Source organism: Vicugna pacos, chromosome 16, assembly GCF_048564905.1.
Source record: "Vicugna pacos chromosome 16, VicPac4, whole genome shotgun sequence".
In the NCBI taxonomy this organism is placed as follows: domain Eukaryota; kingdom Metazoa; phylum Chordata; class Mammalia; order Artiodactyla; family Camelidae; genus Vicugna; species Vicugna pacos.
The window spans coordinates 32,414,086-32,434,528 of record NC_133002.1 but is presented as its reverse complement, the minus strand read 5'-3'; the positions used below and the strand labels follow the sequence as shown (position 1 = coordinate 32,434,528).

Genomic DNA, 20,443 nt, shown 5'->3' with positions numbered 1-20,443 from the left:
GGTCCCTGGGTTCAATCCTCAGTGCCTCCATTAAAAATACACAAACAAAAATTAGGACTTGACTAAAAGGACTCAATCTCAAGATCCACTCTCCTGGTCTTTCACTCCTACTTACAAATGAGAATAATAGGATTTTAGAGTTGCAAGAAATCTTTACAGATTCTGTAACACACCTTTTCATCATACAGATGAAGACGTTGAGAAACATAATCCTTATCACAGTGACTGGCATCTAGTAGGTACTCAGTAACCATTTCCTATTTTGTTTCTGGCCCAAGATTCAAAATGACCTGTCCATAGTAGAGTACAAGTTTCACAATTTAAAAAACTGTTTTCATTCCACCCTACACACTGTGGTCCATTGGGTTTCCTATAAAGTCATTATAGCCATAAATTTAACAGCTTTATTGAGATACAATTCCAATACCATATAATTCACCTATTTTAGTATATTCAGAGTCATTAATCTATCACCATAATCAATTTTAGAACATTTTCATTACCCCCAAAAGAAACCCATAACCATTAGTAGTCTTTCTTATTTTCTCTTGGTCCTCAAAACAGTCCTTAGGCAATCACTGATCTTTCATATGTGGTCCTTTGTGACGGCTTCTTTTAGTGTATTAACAAGGTTCAGCCATGTTGTAGTATGTACTTCATTTCTTTTTATTGTTGAATAATAAATATTCCATTACATGCATACACCATATTTCACTTCTCTATTCAACGGTTAATGGATATTTGGCAGAATTTTATTTTAAACAATTAAATGCGATCTCTGAGGTAGCAGAAGCTTAAAATTAAGACATAAGTATGTATCTCGTATCTTTCTACGTTGAATTTATACCTAAAGCAGCATACTTACTCTTAAGACTATTCTAATCTCATACTTGAAAATCAAAAATTTTTTCCTTTAAATTTTCTGATGTGTATGATAATACTGTGGAAAGTCAAAGTCAAGACTTGCCCTAAGCTTTCCTGCTCTTCTGACTCCCAGGAAAATAGAGGCATATATGTAGGTAGATTGCCTAAGTAAGCACCCTCAGGAAGAGAAAAAAAGGAGAGAAAAGAAAGGTCCGGAGCAAGACTTTTCACTGGTTTTCAAATGTGAGATTTAGAAAAGAAAGGATATTTAGGGCTCATTCCCAACCAGCAATAGGCCCAGATATATACACAATTTAAGGGTGACCACAGAGGCAGGGTGAGAAAGGGGAACAGTACAGGCAGCAAATTCAGTTACGTCTGACCTCCTAAGGCTTAGTACTTTCATTTCTGTCCTTCTGAGTATATAGGTTGGCCCTTGCCCAAACTGCATACTGCTTATGTGGGTCTTGTTGAGTCTAGATTGGAAGACTTTGGAGGACTAGTTCGTGCTTGGTAGGGAGAACTTCAACTCGTAAATACCAAGTTGAGGGTATTTATGATCCTGGGAGGTAGCCGATTCCCCCACTAAAGCCTTCTTCATCCAAGTCCTGTCTTCCCTGGTTCTATTCTTAGAGGAGTCGAGACCACAGTACTACTGAGTCACCTGCTCCGGAGATAGGGACTTTAGGGAGTGTCTTCTGCCCCATTTGCAGAGGCTAAAAGAGAACACCAGGAAGTGATCCTTGACTCAGCCCGCCTGAGGTTTGTGTGTTGTGTCATTCCCCACACGTGATTCTTTCCCAGGCGCCAGAGAACTCACATACCCTCAGACTTATTCAAGCCAGTGACACCACCTCTTTCCTCCTCCACTGCCCAACCCCCATAATACCCCGCCCCGCCCCGCTTCCAGAATAGAGGAAAGGAGGGTGGCTGGAGCCAGGAAATTCCAAGTTGCCAGGGAGAAGCAGAGAAACTGCGTTGTGCACGATGTGGCGTTAAGTTTTACCCTTCTCCAGGATACTTTGCACTTCCTGTTTAAGGCTACACTCTTTATTCCCAAATAATCCAATCCTATTCGAGAACACCTTATCACTGAGGCAGAGTTTGTTAAGGTTGCTTTCCCTCTCCCTCTGTTTTTCTCAAGAACTGATTTGAGTCCCTGATCCGTCTCCTTCCCGTTCTAGCTGCGTGACCTTGGGTGAACCGTAACTTCTCTAGGCCTACTTTTCCTCGTCTGAAACGAAGGCCAAACGTCTACCATACGAAGCCTGATGTGAGGAACAAATGAGAAAGCCCTTCGTGAGCTAAAAAAATAACAAAATTTTAGCTACGTTAATTCTAGACTACTAGTCACTGTTCCAGAACCCCTCCCTTTCCTTTGGGATCCGCCCAACAGATCCAGCCCGCGGCGGGCAGCTCTCGCCGCTCTCCTCTCGCAGTCTTTTCCATTGGTGTACGCAACGCCCGCGCGGCGCCGAATGTTGACGCCACGCCGCCTCCGCCGGCGCAGGGTGACGCATTGGCCCCGCCCCCGGCCGCGCCTTGCCTCCCGCGGAGCCCCGCCCAACGGGCCGATGCGACGCGGGTCCCGCCCCGCGGGTGACGTGTGGCGCGCGCGGCCCGGCTGCCCCGGCAGTTGGTGCAGCGGCGGTTGGGCTGAGTGCGCTCACTTTACCCCTCCCCTCCTCCGGCCCGGGCCCCCACCCCGCCGGGCCCAGCCCCAGCCCTAGCCCCAGCCCCAGCCCCAGCCCCAGCCGGGCCCGTCCCGTGCGGGCCGTGCCGCCCCCTCAGCCGGCGACGCCCCGGGCCGCCTGCCCGCCCGCCAACATGGAGCTGGAGGACGGTGTGGTGTATCAGGAGGAGCCCGGTGGTTCCGGGGCCGTGATGTCGGAGCGGGTGTCCGGCCTGGCTGGCTCCATCTACCGCGAGTTCGAGCGGCTCATCGGTCGCTACGACGAGGAGGTGGTCAAGGAGCTGATGCCACTGGTGGTGGCCGTGCTGGAGAACCTGGACTCGGTGTTCGCGCAGGACCAGGAGCACCAGGTGGAGCTGGAGCTGCTGCGGGACGACAACGAGCAGCTCATCACCCAGTACGAGCGAGAGAAGGCGCTGCGCAAGCACGCCGAGGAGGTGAGGGCCGGCCGACGGGCGGGGGGCCAGGGCCGCGACCCGGGCCCAAGGGCCGAGGTCGCGGTCCGGCTCGGGAGGAGAGGCGCGCTGGCTACCTGGGGGCAGGCCTGAGGCCGCGGCCCACCGGAATGAGCCCGGCGGCTGCGGGGTCCCGGGGCCCCCGGCCGGTGCTGGACACAGAGGCAAGCTAGCGAGTGTCCAGGAGAAGGGAGTGAGATGGGGGAGGCGAGGCCCGTGGAGGAAGCCACAGCCTGGCTTGAGGGCACCTGGGGTTGGCTGAAGGCGGAGATTTTAGGGTGTCTGCTTGCCTCTTGTGGTATTGGGAAGTTTCCCACCACCGTGGGATAGTCAGATGGCGGTTCAAACTTTTACCATGGGTAGGGGTTTGGGGGGGGACACACGCATTTAAACACTTCTGTCTTGGATATGTAACTTCCGCTGGTTCCAGTACCTTTCCTGAGGGTTACTGCTTTGGGAAGTTAGAGATCTCCCTCTTTCGGTCAGTTTCTTATTGACGTTTCAACCCTATTGAGAAAGAGGTTTTATTTTATGCTTCATGTGCCTTGGTTGACACTTTGTCAACACTTAGATGTTGTATAGCAAACAGTACTCTGTGAATATGGAGAGTATGGAGTTTGATTTTATTGGTATCCTACATCAAAGCATTCCCCCTTGTCAGGTGGTAACCTTGGACAGTTCCCTTAAAACCCCCTCCGTTTATTTATAAATCGGACGGGGGCGGGGTGGGGGCGGGTTGAGGAGGTGTAGGTGTCTGTTAGCAACCCTTTTCAAAGACTGCAGTTTACGGGTGCACTTGGTCGGCTTTTGATTTTAGCACCTCAGCAGTGTGACCTCGGTGCCCTCACCTTGAGTCTGTGAACCTTTTGAAGCTCTGGAGTGCAAGTGACTTCTTAAGACAGTCAAGGATTTTTAGCTTTCAGGGTGTGCTGGCATTATTTCTGTGGAACTTACCTAGTGCAGGCGAAGTGTTCTATTCATCTTTGTTTGCTGATCATCTAGCTCACCTGGCTAATACATGGTAATTGAAGGAAGCTAAGTAATTATCGAAGGAACGACATGTCTCAAAAACACTTGAAGTTTTTAGGATTTGTTTAGCAGCTCATTTTCTAACACTAAATGGTACCAACATTTGAACTTTTTGGCAAGTATACTTTTTTTTTTTTAACGTTTATACCGGGTCAAATAATGTTGTTTTTTTCTTTTTTAACCTTGACTGTAGTGATGATTTTTAATTCTGATTTTGTGATCTGTTTGTCTCAAAAATGCCTTTGATTTACCAAACAAAACTAACTTTATTTCAAGAGTATTTCCAAGTATATAGGGAAGGAAGGGTTGAAAAAAAACTGAGAATGGAATCACAATTTCCACTAGTTTATAAATTTTTACTTTTTTTGATGAGAGGAGGTAATTAGGTTTATTTACTTATTTATTTAACAGGGGCACTGGGGATTGAACCCAGGGCCTTGTGCATGCTAGGCTATACCCTCCCCAATTTCCACTAGTTTATTAGCACTGTTTATAGAACAGAGTTCATGTACTACTCTTGAGATGACATGTTATATGTCTTCAGGGCTCAGACAGATCCTTGCCAGTGTGTGGATGTATATGGAAAGACTGTGGAATTAACTAAGTATACATACAGGTGAGGAGCAGGCCCAGCATGACCTATCACCATGGGTAAAAGAAATGGCTCCCTTTGGCCTTAAACGCCTGTCAGTCCATGTAAACATGGGCAAAGTGCCAGAGTCACACGTGCCAAGAGAACCATCTGCCACAGGTTGCAGAATCAGAAAACAAAACTAACTTAAGCTGCTAGGCTCTGGATTGTATATTAATTTCTTAAGTAAATGACTTTTAAAAAACAGATTATCCAATGACTTTGTTTGTAATTTATGTCTTTTCAAATATGTCTACATAAATTCTCTATAATGAAACCTTTGGGCAAAGGGCCATAACTTTAGAATAGAGAACATTGATGAAATGCTAGATAGCCCAACTTCCAGACCACAAATGTAAAACCATCTTGTTATCAGTCCTCATGTAAGATTGTAAGCCAAATTTTATCCAGTACTTAGAAATTCAGTCTTAGGTCAATATGCAGAAGTGAATTCTGTGTTTAATTTTCTGTGAGTGCTTTGTTTGTGGCCTTTAATATGGAGACTAAGAGTCTGCTATTATAGCAAAAGTGCCTCAGGGTATTTACAGCAAGAGTATTTGCAAGCATGGAAATTGACCATCACCAGAAAGTGTAAAGTAAATCCTGAGCACTTTTGTGGAAATTCAGGAGGGTATATAAATGGTGAGAATATTTTAAGAGGTGTGAAGTGCTGTAATCTCTTGTTTGCAGGAACTCTCAGCAAGGAATCAGAAATTTAATCTTTATTATAATATTACTTAATTTGAATACTTTCTGTCTTTTTTCTTTGCTCTTATTTAAAATTTTTTGTGTGGAGTTTACCAGCCTACTTACTGGGTTTGTGAGTCTATAAAAATAACCCAGAGGGCTGATTTTAGATAGCTTTGTAACCAGTTTCAAATGCTAATCAAGAAATCTATCATTTTATTGCTTACCACTCTTCTCTTTGGGCTCCTTGCTGCTGCCGTATATATTTTTTTCCATTTCTTTACTAAGTCCTGTCTGATACCTTGGCCCATGCTGTTCCCTTGGCCTAGAATGCTTTTGCTCAGAGTTTCACTCTGGCTAGCTCCCCACTTTTGGCTTAGCTTAAATTTCACTTCTTCAGCCAGACTTTTCTTGTCTATTCTATTCAGAGTAAGCTTTGTGAATCTATGAACAATTCATCTGTACATCAGTGATTAAAAAAAAAATCTAGAGAGAAAATGATCTGGAGAGAGATGTTATTCTTGGAAAGAGTATACTAGTACTTTTTTATGTTTTTATTTACACAAGTTCTGATTCTTTTAAAATAGACATGATTTGCTTTGAGTGATTAAAAAAACGAAAAACCAAAAAACAACTTTCCAGAAGTAGGCAAATGAGTTAAAGGAACCTTTTTCTTAGGAATTTAGTTTTAAAGTGAGAGTTTATTGGGTGGAGGGAGATTGCACATAAAAATGAAGATGTGCCCTTTTCATCCTCCTCGCATGACAAGCATATATGAAGAAAATGGACTGAAGAGAGAATATCTTTACTGAGAAGATGTTGGGATTATGTGGTTTTGTGACTGCTTTTCTGTGGCTTTTTGTCTAAAAAAATTGAGGTGGTTAAATGCAGAGGTGAGAGATATTACTGAGAATTTTCTAATGAACTTTCTCCCAATGAATCAGCAGTTAAAGTAGTAACAAAATTGATTTTTTTTTTTTTATGAAGACAGCAATCAGGTTATTTTCTTTGGTAGTGTATGAACATGGGAGTGAGTGATAAGATTTGTGGTCAGGAAAGCAGGCATTGATACTCATTTTTGAAATTTGATGTTATAGTTCTCATTCATTCATAAAAATGTAATCAAAAGTGTTGAAGCTAATTTTGATTTATTTGCAAAATAATTTATAATGAAAGTTCATCTCTTTAATTATCACTTAAAAAGGAAAATTTGAAGTCTTTTTATTCTGTATAAAGGCAGGAGTGAAGAGTAGTTTTGCATATTTATAGCTTATATTTGTTGATTGTGGCTAATGAGGACTTAAGAAGTGGAAATTCCAGTTTTGCTTCAACATTAAGTTTATTTTGTGCCTTTAACACAGTTGTTGTTTAAATTAGTAATTATGATGATTCTTCAGATTTTTAGCCTTAATTCTGTTACTCTAGTGTCCTGTTGCTATTAAGTAGGTTTTATTTCACTAAAATGGAGTGGTAGTTTATTTATATGCGCAAATGATCTGTTAGTACAAGAGAACAAGTTGCTAGTTGACTACATTGGGTATTAACGATTGACATAAAGTTTTCAAATATTTTTAAAAAGTCAGGTCCCTCTGTAGCACCTGTTAAATGGTTTTTTAAACTGTTGTCTTGTGGAATCTTCAGTGAACTGAGAATTTTTGGTCCAAGGATTGACTCAGGTGTGCTGACTTAATTTCTCTCTTGGTTCAGCTGGAGCAAGAGTCAGTGGCTTTTTGGAATTTTTTTGGTCATAATTTCTTCACACCTGTTTCAGAATGCTTAAAATACACTTTAGAATGCTTAAAATACACTTTGTTGATCTCTGTATTACCTAAATTATTTTGTACATAAAACCAATACATTTTAAAACACTTAAAAATACATATTTTTATATTGGAAAAAATGCCATTATTTTTTCTTGCTGAACTATTTGAATAAGCTTCACTCTGCCCACAGAGAGAATAGATATGTCCTTGCCCCTAGTCATTCCCTGTTTCCAGACACTTTCTGAAATCAGCAATCTATTTTTTCTATAGGGGAGTGTGGGGGTGGTGGTGTGTGTCAGTGGGATAGTTGCATTTTGAAATTGTAATCAGTTAATTAACCATTGTTTAGTTATTAAGACAACTTAACCTTTGCTCTCAGAGATTTATGAATTTAGGTATCTAAGTGAGATACCATTTGTGTGTCCTTATGATAGTGACATTTCACATTTTTACTTAGTTAAAATCACAAAAGAGACTATCAAAATGGGGCAGGTACCAGGATGGATTTAGTAGAGCAAGGACTACTACCCACTAGATTACTGTAATGTATATGCCATAGGTCACTGATCCAGTTCTGTGCCTAAGTTTGGTTCCTGCGTGTTGGACTCCTTAGCCTACCTTTAACTACACACTGCGCACTTAACATGGAATCTTTGGTTCCCAAGAGAGGTAGTATAAGAATGTAGCCAAATATGTGTTCTTTTGTTCCATTGACTAATGGCTGAGTTATTTTAAAAACACCTTTTTAAAATTTTTTTGCTGTGCTCAGCACTCATAATACAACTGTTACCTAAATAATTAGGTTGAGATAAAAATATCAACATGGACGCAGTTTAGTAATATATGGGAAGTGTCTGTTCAAAAAGATGATATTTAGAAACGTGTGTAAATTTTTAATACATGCTGAAATTTTGGCTGGTGATATTTAGTTATTAGTTTGAATGCAAGACTGTAGAATGCACTTAGGAATTCTTGTGTCAAGTAGTTTGGCTTAGTTGGCCAAAACTGTTTGAACTAAACCATTAAGATTTACATATTAATCAGTACAGTAGAGAAGTTTCCAAGTTAAAGATGTAGAATTATTATTAGGAAGTTTAAAATATTTTTTAAAAGATCAGTAAACTTTTTCAGTAAATATGCCCCTCCCTTCCCCAGCTTTTTATTAGGAAAATATTTGAACATACAGAAAAATGAGGAGTATGTTGACTGTCTATATATCCATTACCTAGATTCATTCGTTACTTATCTACAGATACAGAAAATGAGAAACTACCTTATGTTTAATGTTTTCTGTAGTAACCTTTTTTTCAGTTTATTTATTTTTTCCAGGATACCTTGTTTCTGACTGCTTACCTACACCACTAAAATTATAGAGCCTGAGCATTTTTCCCTTGTAACTTCAGGTCCTGCTGGTAGGATTCCCTGCAGGGTATGGGTCTAGGATATTTGTGATTCTGAATTCTGTTATTGCCCTTTAAAATGTATATTTCCCTTGCTCTTCCTGCAGTTATTTTTTTAAGGGCTGAGAGGAAACTCCATGCTCTTCTAGTTCTACCCTATCCCAGTCCCCTAGATAGATAGAAGGATAAACAGGACTCATGAATGATCAGAAAAAACAAATACTTTCTATGCTAGGCACTGTTCTAGGCTCTGGGAATGTGGCCACAAATAAAGCATACAAAGAAAGGTAGCCCTTGCTTTCTTAGAGTTTATGCTGTAATAAAGAAGAAACAAACCTGCTAATAACAGATTGTGATAGATGTTACACAGGAAATAAAAAAGGTGATGTGGTAAAAAGTAAAGAGGCAGGCACTTTAAATGGAACAACAAGCTTATAAAAGGGTAAGGTGCCCATGCAGAAAATAGTTATCTCATAGGAGTAATTATTTAGACATGATACTTTATGCATAATAGTCAGAATTTCTCCTATTCATATTCTTGAAAATTCACGAAAGTCAGTAGCCCTCATAAATCCATTTCTTCTATTTTCTGACTTACTCCTTCTCATACTTCTGAACAACATTTGATTCTTGGTCACTCCTGTAAGAAGCATATTGTATTTTAGTTCTCTGACTTTGAAATCTCTTGGTTTTCCTCTTACTTATCTGACCACTCTGTGGATTCTTCTTACACTTGTTAGCTTTGGTGTTCCTTGGTGCTTTTTCTCAAATCCTCTTATGTTCTCACTCTGCACACTGCCTAGTTCATATTATCCATTCCTAACCGTTCAGTTACCATTTATTGACTATTTCAAAATGTATGTCTTACTCATTTAACAGATATTTATTGAGTGCCAGCTATGTACCTGATACTGTGTCTGTTGGGGATACAGTGGTGAGTAAAACAGACAAGATTCTTTCCTTCATGGAGCTGATGTCCTATTAAGAGCAGCCTCTTAAGGCCAGATCTCTCTCTGGAGTTTCTGTTGTTTACTGGACCTGAATGTCTCCCAGCATGTCCAAAACTGCACTTATCTCCCAAGCCTGCTCATCCCGTTTCCAGTCTTCGTGATACCACTACCTACCTGGCCAGATATGTGGTCACCATTCTTTTTTTTTTTTTTTTTGAGTAAAGGTAAATTTATTTAGAGAGATACATACTGCATAGAGTGTAGGCTGTTTCAAAAGGTGAGAGAAAGGCCATGAGGTTTGGGGGTTGGGTGCTCAGGTTAAAGTGAAAGTAGATACACACTCCATAGACAGAGTACGGGCCATCTCCGAAGATGAGGGAATGAGAGAGGTGGCCATGGTCACCATTCTTAATTCTTCTCTCTCCTTCATCCCAATTGCTACCTTCATTTGCTTCCAACTTTTAAATACATCTAGAATCTCTTTACTTCTTTCAAATCCATTTTATTAGTCTGAAAATCAGTTTTACTCCTGTGGGGGGCTGGAACTTTGTGTCATTCACACTGAATACCAGGTTTGGCATATAGGAAGTACCCATTGAATATTTCTGAATAAATGAATGGACAACTAAAACTGTTCCATAACTGGTCTATCTGCTTCCAGGATTGCCAGACTACAAACTTCTATCACACTGTACCCAGATCTCTCCAAAATGGAAATCTGATCAGATCATTTCCACACTTAAAAGCCTTTAGTGGCTCTTTCTAAAGTTCTTGAAAGGACTAAAGTTCCTAACATACAAAGCCTCATAATCTGGCTGCTGCTTATTTTATCAGATTAATTTTTTTCCCTTTAGAGCCATGCTGAACACTTCGAGTTCGTTATGCAAAAAACAGTCTTTCCAGGTCTTCTTAAAAGCTGCCTCTTTGCTTGGAATTCTCTTTCTCTTCTGTTGCCTGGCTAATAACATTACTCATCTTTCATATTTCAATGGATTGTACCCATTTTATGTCTTGCCACAGTTTACTGTCCTTCCCCTCTCTTTCACTTTCAATATTGTATAAAAACTAACCAATTGCTTTATTTAATTCTCCCACTAAACTACTGGGATGCAGTAGGTATTTAATAGATGTTTGTTGGTTGGACAGATGGATGGATAACTATGCTAAAGGGTAAGTATGCTAAAGGTCAAATTGCAAAGCCTAACTAAAATTCTCTTTTGTGCATTCAAGTTATTGCCCTTACTGTTGGTGCCAAGTTATTCTAAAACATCCAAAAAGTTCTTCTTTAAGTCCTATGACCTAGGCATATACAGAAAATCTGACTTCTTTTGAGTAGAGATATTGCAGACACTTAACTTACATTGTCCTATATATAGTAGATATCCTAGAATTATTTAGGCATTTAAAAATTGAAATATTAAGATCTTTGGGACTTTGGAACTATTGTCAAAAGTATGGTAGGGATTACTTCATGATTCTTGAATTGTTTTTGACATAATACTGGCTTTCTATTGTGTTTTTATTTTAGCCACAAATATTTGTTTCTCAGTTTTACTGGTTGAGAAATAAGTTTGTACATCTGAATAAATTTTCCGCACAAATGAAAGTGCCAAAGCTTAATTTTAATTATTTTCTTTACAATCTTTTGATAGACATTTCTAATTAATATATAGCAGTAGTACAGTAACAAATACAATGGTTAGTAAAGCAACATGATTTTTGAAGAAAAATTCATTCTGAAGAATAGTAAACATTTCTTAGGCATTGGAATCTATATTGATTAAAAGGCTCTTCTAGGTTATTATGATATAAATAAACTTTCTAATTTTAATTATCAAATCCTCAGTTTGAATTTTCTTTCAGTTACCTGCTGTCCTAGCCTCATTTTTTGTTAACTGCTACCTATTCAAGAACAAATACCTTTTAAAAAGTTAAAACAGGTTGCACAGAGGTGTGAAATCAAATAAATAGGCTTCTGTAAAACCAGAAAAGTAACTTTTTAAAAAGACTATTGTTTGTCTATGGTTCTTCTATGAAGATAGTCTACTTGTACTTGTTTGATGTGATTTGATTTGGGAAACATTTGACAGAAATTACCCACTCATTTGTTGCTCTGCTTAACAAGTAATGTATGTACAAGGTGCTAAGAAGCCTAACTCAACCTGTGGGACGCTTCAGAGGCAGGGTGGCGTTTAGCTGTGTCACTGAGCCAAAGTACGAGAGATTTGAAAGTGTGATGTATTCAGAGCATTACAAAATATAACATTTATTTTTAAGATTGAATAGCTAATCAGAAATCAGAAAGTAAAAGACTGTGTTGTAAAATGTGGCTTTTTATCTTGAAGGCATCAGACTATAACGTAGTATGGTTTATAATCATGATTCATATTGATTCAGAATGATGATTCTTACCAACAAAAGTTACGTTTTATTTGACACCACCATTCTGTCTCTGTTGGAATGAATTTATCTGTTCTAGGAATCTCACGTAAGTGAAATCATATATTATTTGCCCTTTTACGTCTGACCAATTTCACTTGGCATATTTTCAGGGCTCAACCATTTTGTAGCATGTATCATAATTTCATTCCTTTTTAAGGCTGAATATTCTATTATATGTGTATATGAGTCTCATCAGAGTTTTGATTTGTTAATATTTTCTCCCATTCTGTGCGTTGTCTTTTTACTTTCTTGTGAGAGGTGGTGGATTTATTTATTTGTTGAATTAGGCTTACCTACTTATTTTTAGAGGAGGCACGGGGGATTGAACCCAGTTCATGCATGCTAGGCATGCTGTCTACCAGTTGAGCTATATCTTCCCCTTCTCTTTTTACTTTCTTGATGATGTCTTTTGAAGCACAAAAGTTTTAAATTTTGATGAAGTTCAGTTTATTATTTTTCTTGATTGCCTGTGTTCTTGGTGTATATTTAAGAAACCATTGGCTAGTCCGATGTCACAAAAAATTTACACTCATTTTTCTTCTAAGAATGTTATAGTTTTAACTTTAAGTTTTATAGTTGTCAGAGGATACATTTTGCACTTTTTCAGTAAGATTTATTTCTAAATATTTTGTTCTTTTTGATGCTGTTGTAAATGGAATTGTTTCTTTAATTTCATTTTTTTTAATTGGAGTATAGTTGATTTACAATGCTGTGTTAGTTTCTTTTAATTTCATTTTCTGATTGTTCTTTGCAAGTGTTTAGAGTGCACTTCATTTTTGTATATTGATCTTGTATCCTGCAACTTAGTTCTAATATTTTTTTTCATGGATTTCTTAGAATTTTTTATATGCAATATCATATCTGTGAATACAGGTGGTTTTACTTCTTTCTTTTCAGTGCGAATGCCTTTTATTTCATTTTCTTGCCTAATTGCCCTGACTAGAACCTCCAGTACAATAATGAATAGACCTGGCAGGAGTGAAATTTTTGTTTTTTCTCCTGATCTTAGGGAGAAAGCATTCAGTCCTTAACTATTAAGTGTGATGTTCGTTGAGGGGTTTTTGTAGATGCTCTTTATTAGGTTGAAGGAGTTCCTTTCTGTTCTCGTTTGTAGAGTGTTTTCATTATGAAAGGATATTGAATTTTGTTGAATGCTTTTTTTCGTAACCATTCAGATAAACCATTGTTGTTCTGATACATTTTTATGTATGGGTATTTTGTTTGTTTGCTTGTTTATTTTTTTTTAACATTTGGAAATATTTTGCTTTTAACAAGACAGAATTCTTACTTTATAACTCAAGTTAAGTTTCAGTAGTATAAATTTAATCCTTAAAAAACTCACAATTAAAATTGTATGGGAAAAGCTAACGTAATGAGCCTATCCACTCTTTGATAGTATAGTCAGGAAATGCTACTGGGGACATGACATTTCAGTTGTGACATGAAAGTTGAGGAGACCACCAGAGAAGTGTTCTAGGCAAAGAAAATGAGGCTGTAAGGTAGGCAGTACTCTAAAATGAGGAGTCAGGCAGTCTAGAGGAAAGGGAGGGAATGAGGTAGGAGAGACATGGAGGAGCTGATCACTCACAGGGCCTTGTGGGCCAAGGTGGAGTTTGGGTTGTGACCTAAGATTGTATTTTAGTAGGAAGCCATTGATCTTCAGTCAAGGCAATAAGATGGTCATACACACATATCTATATATATTTAAAATGTATCTTTAATACATACTAATGTATTTATAATGCAGTCACATGATGCTGAGGTTTGTTATGGGGAAAGAGGAAGAGTACAAATAAAATAAGATTCATCATATACTGGTAATTGTTGAAATTTGGTGATGGTATGTTGGGGTTTTATTATATTATTCTCTCCATTTTTATGCATGTTTGAAAATTTCCTTTAAACATTAAAAAAAACTGGAAAGAAATGATTATCCATTTCTAAATTTTCTTCAATAATGTATTAGTTTTTTCCAGGATGACATTTTCTGAATTTTTTTATTAATAGAAGAACATTTTCATAACAGAGTCAGGTGTTGAAATAAACCACACTGTCAAGTTTAAGATCTGTAAATTAATGCCAGAAATGTAAAATATTGACCTATAGAAGCACAAAACTGTATGATGAAGTTAGTAAAGCATTACTTGGCTGATGCAGCTGACTTCATGGTTTTATACTTTTTCAGTCTTTATCAGTGTGGTAATCAGTTCCTGCTTGATAGCCTGCATCATAGGCCAGTGAGTTTCTCTTTCTTGTGTTTTTGGGTAAGGCAGTAGAAAATGAATTGTTCTCTGTTTGCTGTGGTGATCAGTCACAGGACTATAAGGAATATAAAATACACAGATGCAAGAATAGTGAAGCTCATGTTGAATAAATGGTCACATTCTTACTGCATTTATACAATTAGGGATGATATTTTGGGCAGTGAGTAAAATTCTTTCACATGCTGTACTTGTTTGGCTATTGTTTCATCTAATGGTTTTATTTGTTTTTATTTACTTATTTTTTCTTGTTTACAAAGTACATGCTCTTTGTGAAAAAAACAAAGCAAAAACAAAACAAAACAGAAGCATTGCCAAAATGCTTCTAGAATCCTGTCAGTTAGAGAGACCTCACAATTAATGGCTTTCATTACATTCTTTCAGATACCTTTTTGTATATGAGTATATTTTAAATTAATGAAATCATAACGTATGTAGTATGTTGTAGTATGGTTTTATTTTTAATTCGTAAGATGTCTTGGTTATCTTTCTTTGTCCGTATGAGCAGTTGGATCGTAACCACCTGTAGGTAGACGATAGTTAGGAATTGGCTTGAGGCCTCAAGGGGAGTTTGAAAGTCAGGACCCATCCTGGGTTCAGCTGCCCTTCCTGACTTCTCACTGCAGTAGAAAGTACTCTCAACCATCTGGGGGAGGGTTTCCAAATAATCAGTCTTTAAACCCTCCCACCCACACCCCTATAGATGTATTAGACTGGTTTGTAAGAAGTGCTGCTAGGTTGGGCCTATATATTTGGAAAAGACCTCTCAGGGTATTTGTGATTATGACATTCTCACTCTCCCCTCAATCCCAAGATGAAGAACCATTGCTTACAAGAAACTCAAACATATTTACTAGAAGCACAAGAACTTCATTAAAAAAAAAAAGATTAAGTAAAATAATAGAAGATTAGAGAGATTAATGTAAAAAATCCATCTACACATTACCCAGGGAAAATATTAGCAGTTTATTTCTACTTAAAATATTTACCTTAAGTAAAAGATACAGAACATCAGAGATAAAGGTAAAGTCACCTTCTGAGAGAGAAGCGGTAATAGAAGGTGACCTGGTCACAAAAAGGTGACGTGTCATTCTTCTATTTGGTGTCATTCTTCTATTGCTTAGTTTTAGACATTCAGTACATATATGTATATCTATAAACTATGTAGAATATTGCTTTGGAATCATTTTTGGGATAAATATTTGTTTTTAAATCCTATTGCATTTTCATATAATTTTGCAGTTTGCTTTGTCTACTCAGTTGTTTGTTTTACATCTATCCATGATGATATATACTTCTTTTGTTTTAACTGCTGTGTTCCATCATATGAATATATCATTAACCATTCTTCAAGTTGATGAATGTTTTGAGTTATTTCCTATATTTCCATTATGTACTACAAACTTTGAATAGTAGTAGCATTCAGTGCATGTCTAAGAGCTTCTCAAAGATATATGCTTTATTAATCTATTTTTTAATTTAAAAAGTTTCAAGTACACAGCATTATAGTTCAAGATCTGTATATACTTACAGAGTGATCACCACAAGTCTAGTTACCATTCATCACCATACAATTGACTCCCTTCACCCATTGCACCCACCTCCAATCTCCTTTCCTTCTAGTAACCATTAATCTGTTCTCTATTTCTATGAGTTTGTTTTTATTTTATTTTGCTTGTTCATTTGTTTTCATTTTAGATTCTACACATGAGTAAAATACAGTGTCTTTCTCTGTCTGACTTTATCGCACTTAGCATAATACCCTCAAAATCCATCTAAGTTGTTGTAAATGGCAGGATTTCATTCTTTTTTATGGCTAAGTAGTATTCCATTATATATACCACATCTTTTTTTACCCATTCCTCCATCGATGGACACTTAGGTTATTTCCATATCTTGGCTATTGTAAATAATGCTGCATCTATCTTTTCAAATTAGTGTTTTCATGTCCTTTGGATAAATACCCAGAAGTGGAATAACTAGGTTGTATGGTAGTTCTATTCTTAATTTTTTGAGGAATCTCCATACTGTTTTCTGTAGTGGCTGCATCAAAGATACATACTTTAGAAATAAAGATGCCAAGTTTTAATAAGATAAATATTTGTAAACTTAACTTAAACAAGCCACACTGCTTGTCAAAGGGGTTCAGTGATTTATATTGCCACTAGTAGTGTATAAGAGTTATTTTCCTCTATCTTTGCCAACATTTGATACTGTCAGACTTTCCGGTTTCTGTTGCTGGTCTGATGGGTATGAAATAACCTCTTGTTTTAATTTGCTTTTCTCATATTTCTAGTGTGGTTAGCTTATTTTCTTACATTTGCTGATAGTTCTTCTTTCCTTTCCTGTGAATTGCCTGTTCAATTTCATTACTCATAACTGGCAACAACCTCTGTCTGGTTAGATCTAAATTACGCTTTGTAATGACTTTATAGAATTCCCTTATAGGATCATCAATGGCTGCTAAGACCACTGGATGAAAAGAACTGGGGAACCTTTAGTTTGAAAGAGACCTAAGAGATGTATCATCCAAATGCAGCATAAGGAGTTTTTTTGGATCCTGCCTATGAAAGCATAAAGACAACCAGAAAATTCTGAATAGTGACTGGATATTCTCTGTTACTCCATGAAGGTTTGGGAAATGCTTCTAACTCAACTATTCATTCAGCATTTATTAATTTCATTTTTTTATAGAGGAAAACTTTCTCCTTATCAACTGTTTGGTTACCCTAAAGAAAGACAGGATAAGTGCTAGATTCTGTAATTCATACTTTCATAATTTCTAAGAACTCTTCCTCATTTTTGTTCTCCCTCCCCTCCACTTCTTTTTAAAAATAGTATAGTGTCTGGTTTCATGGAGGCAGTAACTTTTTTTTGGTCTCAGTATATTAATTTTAGCTTTTATTTGTTCCCTGCTTTGCCTATTTCCTCAGAGTACTGTCCCCACCCCACCCCACCCCACCCACCTTTTTTTAACCCTGATATTAGGTCTTTCTTTTTCAGGTTGGAGCTTCTGAGGGCAGGAACTGAAAGGGAGCTGCCAGTATTACTGTCTGGTGTACATATTTTCATTTAGTTCCTCTGTTTTCATTTGGCACCTGACTGTGCCTGACATCCCTCCCCTAGTCCAGAATCTCTCTTACTGAGTTTATTCAGAAAACAAACTTCCTATTTTCTGTATGGGTGGGCAGGGAGGGCCACCTGGCTGTTCTGTCCCCTACTAGGGACATTAATAACTAGTGCTTTTAAACTCCCAATCATCCCCCCTGTTTTCAGCTTACCCTCACTCCAGTTCTCTGATTACATAGTTTCTATAGCTTGATCTATCATAATTTACTTATCTGCTGTTGGTGGACATTGAAGTTATCTTCCAGTTTTGAACTGTTAAGAAATAACGCTTCACTGAATATCCTTGTACATGCCACTTTGTGCATATTTATTTGATTTTTAATGATAGGAAGTGCTTATTATAAAGTTTTGTCATATTACTTTAGATTTCCTAAATAATTCTATTTTGTTATTTATTACCTTTTTACTATGGAAATACTCAAATATTAAAGTAGAATATAATAACTCTCATGTAACCACAGTCAACTTTAATGGTTATCAGTATCAAGCCAATATTGTTTCATCTGTCCCTCCCCACTTCCCCTCAGCATCTCCTCTACCATAATTTTAAAGCAGATCAAAAGACTATATACCAGTGTGTCTCTAAAAAATAGAGTTTAAAAAAACCAAATATTATCATACTTAAAACCTATAAATGATTATTCCTTAATAATATTTAATATTTAATAAGTGTTCACATTTCCCCAGTTGTCTCATATATGTTTTATATCTGGTTGTTTCAATTAAGACTGAAATAAGATGGTCCATGTATTTATACTTGGTTTAATATGTCTCTTAGCATCTCTTAACCTGTAACTGTTCTTCTTTTCCCCCCATCTTTTTACTTAGTTTTGAAGAAACTGAATGATTTGTATTAGAAAGTGTTCTGCATTTTGGATTTGCGGGGGGTGGGGGGGGTGGAGGAATCACATACCTCAGAGATTGTTTAATAATATGGTTTGTCCTCCTCTTATTTCTTAAAAGATGCAATATTGAAAAACAGTTTCATTTAGCTGAGCTGAGTTTAACAGTTATTTAATATAATGGAGCATAGATGAGTGGAGAAGGAGAATATCTTGGTAGATGCTTAGCAGTAAGTCAGCCTTTTTTTGGTGGTATTTTTTAGACAGCTACTGTGTCAAAGTTACTATTTTAAAAGTTGTGTTTTTGTTTTCTTGTTTCTGTTTTTATTGTTTTCTGTCTCTTGGCATCTTTCTCCAGTAAGCAACAATCTATTGGTTTGTTTGTTTTTAACTTAGGAAGTTTATATTTTCAAAGTAATCATTTGTTTTTTTCCCCCAGAATAGTGGGGCAAAACAGCTCCTGGAAGCCATCTGGACTTGAAACCATTTTGCTTCATCACAAAGCTTGTTCTTTTTAGATCCTGACATGAGTCTGTATTGTTTACTGCTTTTTTTTTTTTTTTTTTTTTTTTTTCAGTGTCTAGTTGCTCCCAGGAGAATTTTGTCTGGAGAGTTACATTTGTTGATGGCTTATTAGTTATTGAGAGGGGGAAAGGGTTATCTAGTGAAGATGTATTTATAACACATGCTAAAAAAGCCCATTCATGGGCTCTTACCCCACTCTCCCAAGACTTTTTTTTAAACTTTATGTATTTATGTATTTATTTTACAATGTGATATTTTTTAAATTGAAATATAGTTGATGTATGATATTATATGTTACAGGTATACAATATACTGATTCACAATTTTTAAAGGTTATACTCCATTTATAGTTACTGTCAAATATTGGCTATATTCTCCATGTTGTGCAATACATCCTTGTAGCTCATTTTATACCTGAGAGTTTGTACCTCTTGGTTCTCCCACCTCCGTCTTGCCCCTCCTCCTTCCCTCTCCCCACTGGTAACCACTAGTTTCTTCTCTACATCTGTGAGTCTGTTTCTTTTCTATTATATTCACTAGTTTGTTGTATTTTTTTAGATTCCACATGTAAGTGCTATCTTACAGTATTTGTCTTTCTCTGTCTGACTTACTTCACTTAGCATAATGCCCTCCAAGTCCATTCATGCTGTACACCAGAAATACATTTTAAATCAACTGTAGTTCAGTTAAAAAGCAAACAAAGAAACAAACCATTTAAAATATGCGTAGAAGAACTGAACAGACATTTTTCAAAAAGAGGAAATGCAGATGGCCAACAGGAACAAGAAAAGCTGCCCAACATGACCAATATCAGGGAAATGCAAATTAAAATCACAATGAGGCACCATCTCACACCTATCAGCATGGCCATCATCAAAAAGAACCCAAATAACAAATGTTGGCAAGGATGTGGAGAAAAGGGAACCCTTGTACACTGTTGGTGGAAATGCAAATTGGTGCAGCCACCATGGAAAACAATATGGAGGTTTCTCAAAAACCCAAAGACAGAACCACCATATGGCTAAGCAATTCCACTCCTGGGCATATACCCGAGAAAAACAAAAACATTAATTCAAAAAGATATGGACACCCCACTATTAACAGCAGCATTATTAATCATTGCCAAGACATGGAAGCATCCCAAGTGCACATCAATAGATGAATAGATAAAGAAGATGTAGCATATATGTACAATGGAAAATACAACTCATCCATAAAAAAGAAGGATGTTCTGCCATTTGCACAGCCTTTCATTTCACCTTTTTTTTTTGTTTGCACTTTCAAAACCAGAATTTTATAACTGGCATAAACATTTCCATTGCATCAAAAACAACAAAATACCTAGAAATAAACTTACAAAGGAGGTTATCTGTACTCTGAAACCTGTAAAACACTGATGAAGGAAATTGAAGATGATACAAAGAAATGGAAGGATATCTTGTGCTCTTGGATTGAAAGAATCAATGTTATCAAAATGGCCATACTACCCAAAGCAATCTACAGATCCATTGCAAGCCCTGTCAAAATACTCACAACATTTTTTGCAGAACTGGAACAAACAATTCCAAAATTTATATGGAACAATAAAAGTCCGCGAATTGCCAAAGCAATCTTTTGTAGGCCTCCCCCCCCTTTCCTTTTTCTCTTTATTTATGGTTTGATGACTAGAGAAAGTCCTTTAACATTTTTTGTAAAGCTGGTTTGGTAGTGCTGAAATCTTTTAGCTTTTGTTTATCTGTGAAGCTTTTGGTTTCTCCTTTAAATCTGAATGA

The 20,443-nt window shown here is 37.3% G+C and overlaps 1 protein-coding gene across 3 annotated transcripts in view; it reads left to right on the top strand.

Moving 5' to 3' along the window:
• The first annotated feature begins 2,503 nt into the window (after positions 1-2,503).
• SPAG9 (sperm associated antigen 9) overlaps positions 2,504-20,443 on the top strand; it is a 132,983-nt gene continuing 115,043 nt past the window's right edge. For all 3 annotated transcript variants that reach the window (XM_072938687.1, XM_072938686.1, XM_072938688.1), the window contains exon 1: positions 2,504-2,994. In XM_072938687.1, coding sequence (XP_072794788.1) covers positions 2,692-2,994 — 303 coding nt within the window. In that variant the 5' untranslated portion in view covers positions 2,504-2,691. The remainder of the gene's footprint in view (positions 2,995-20,443) is intronic.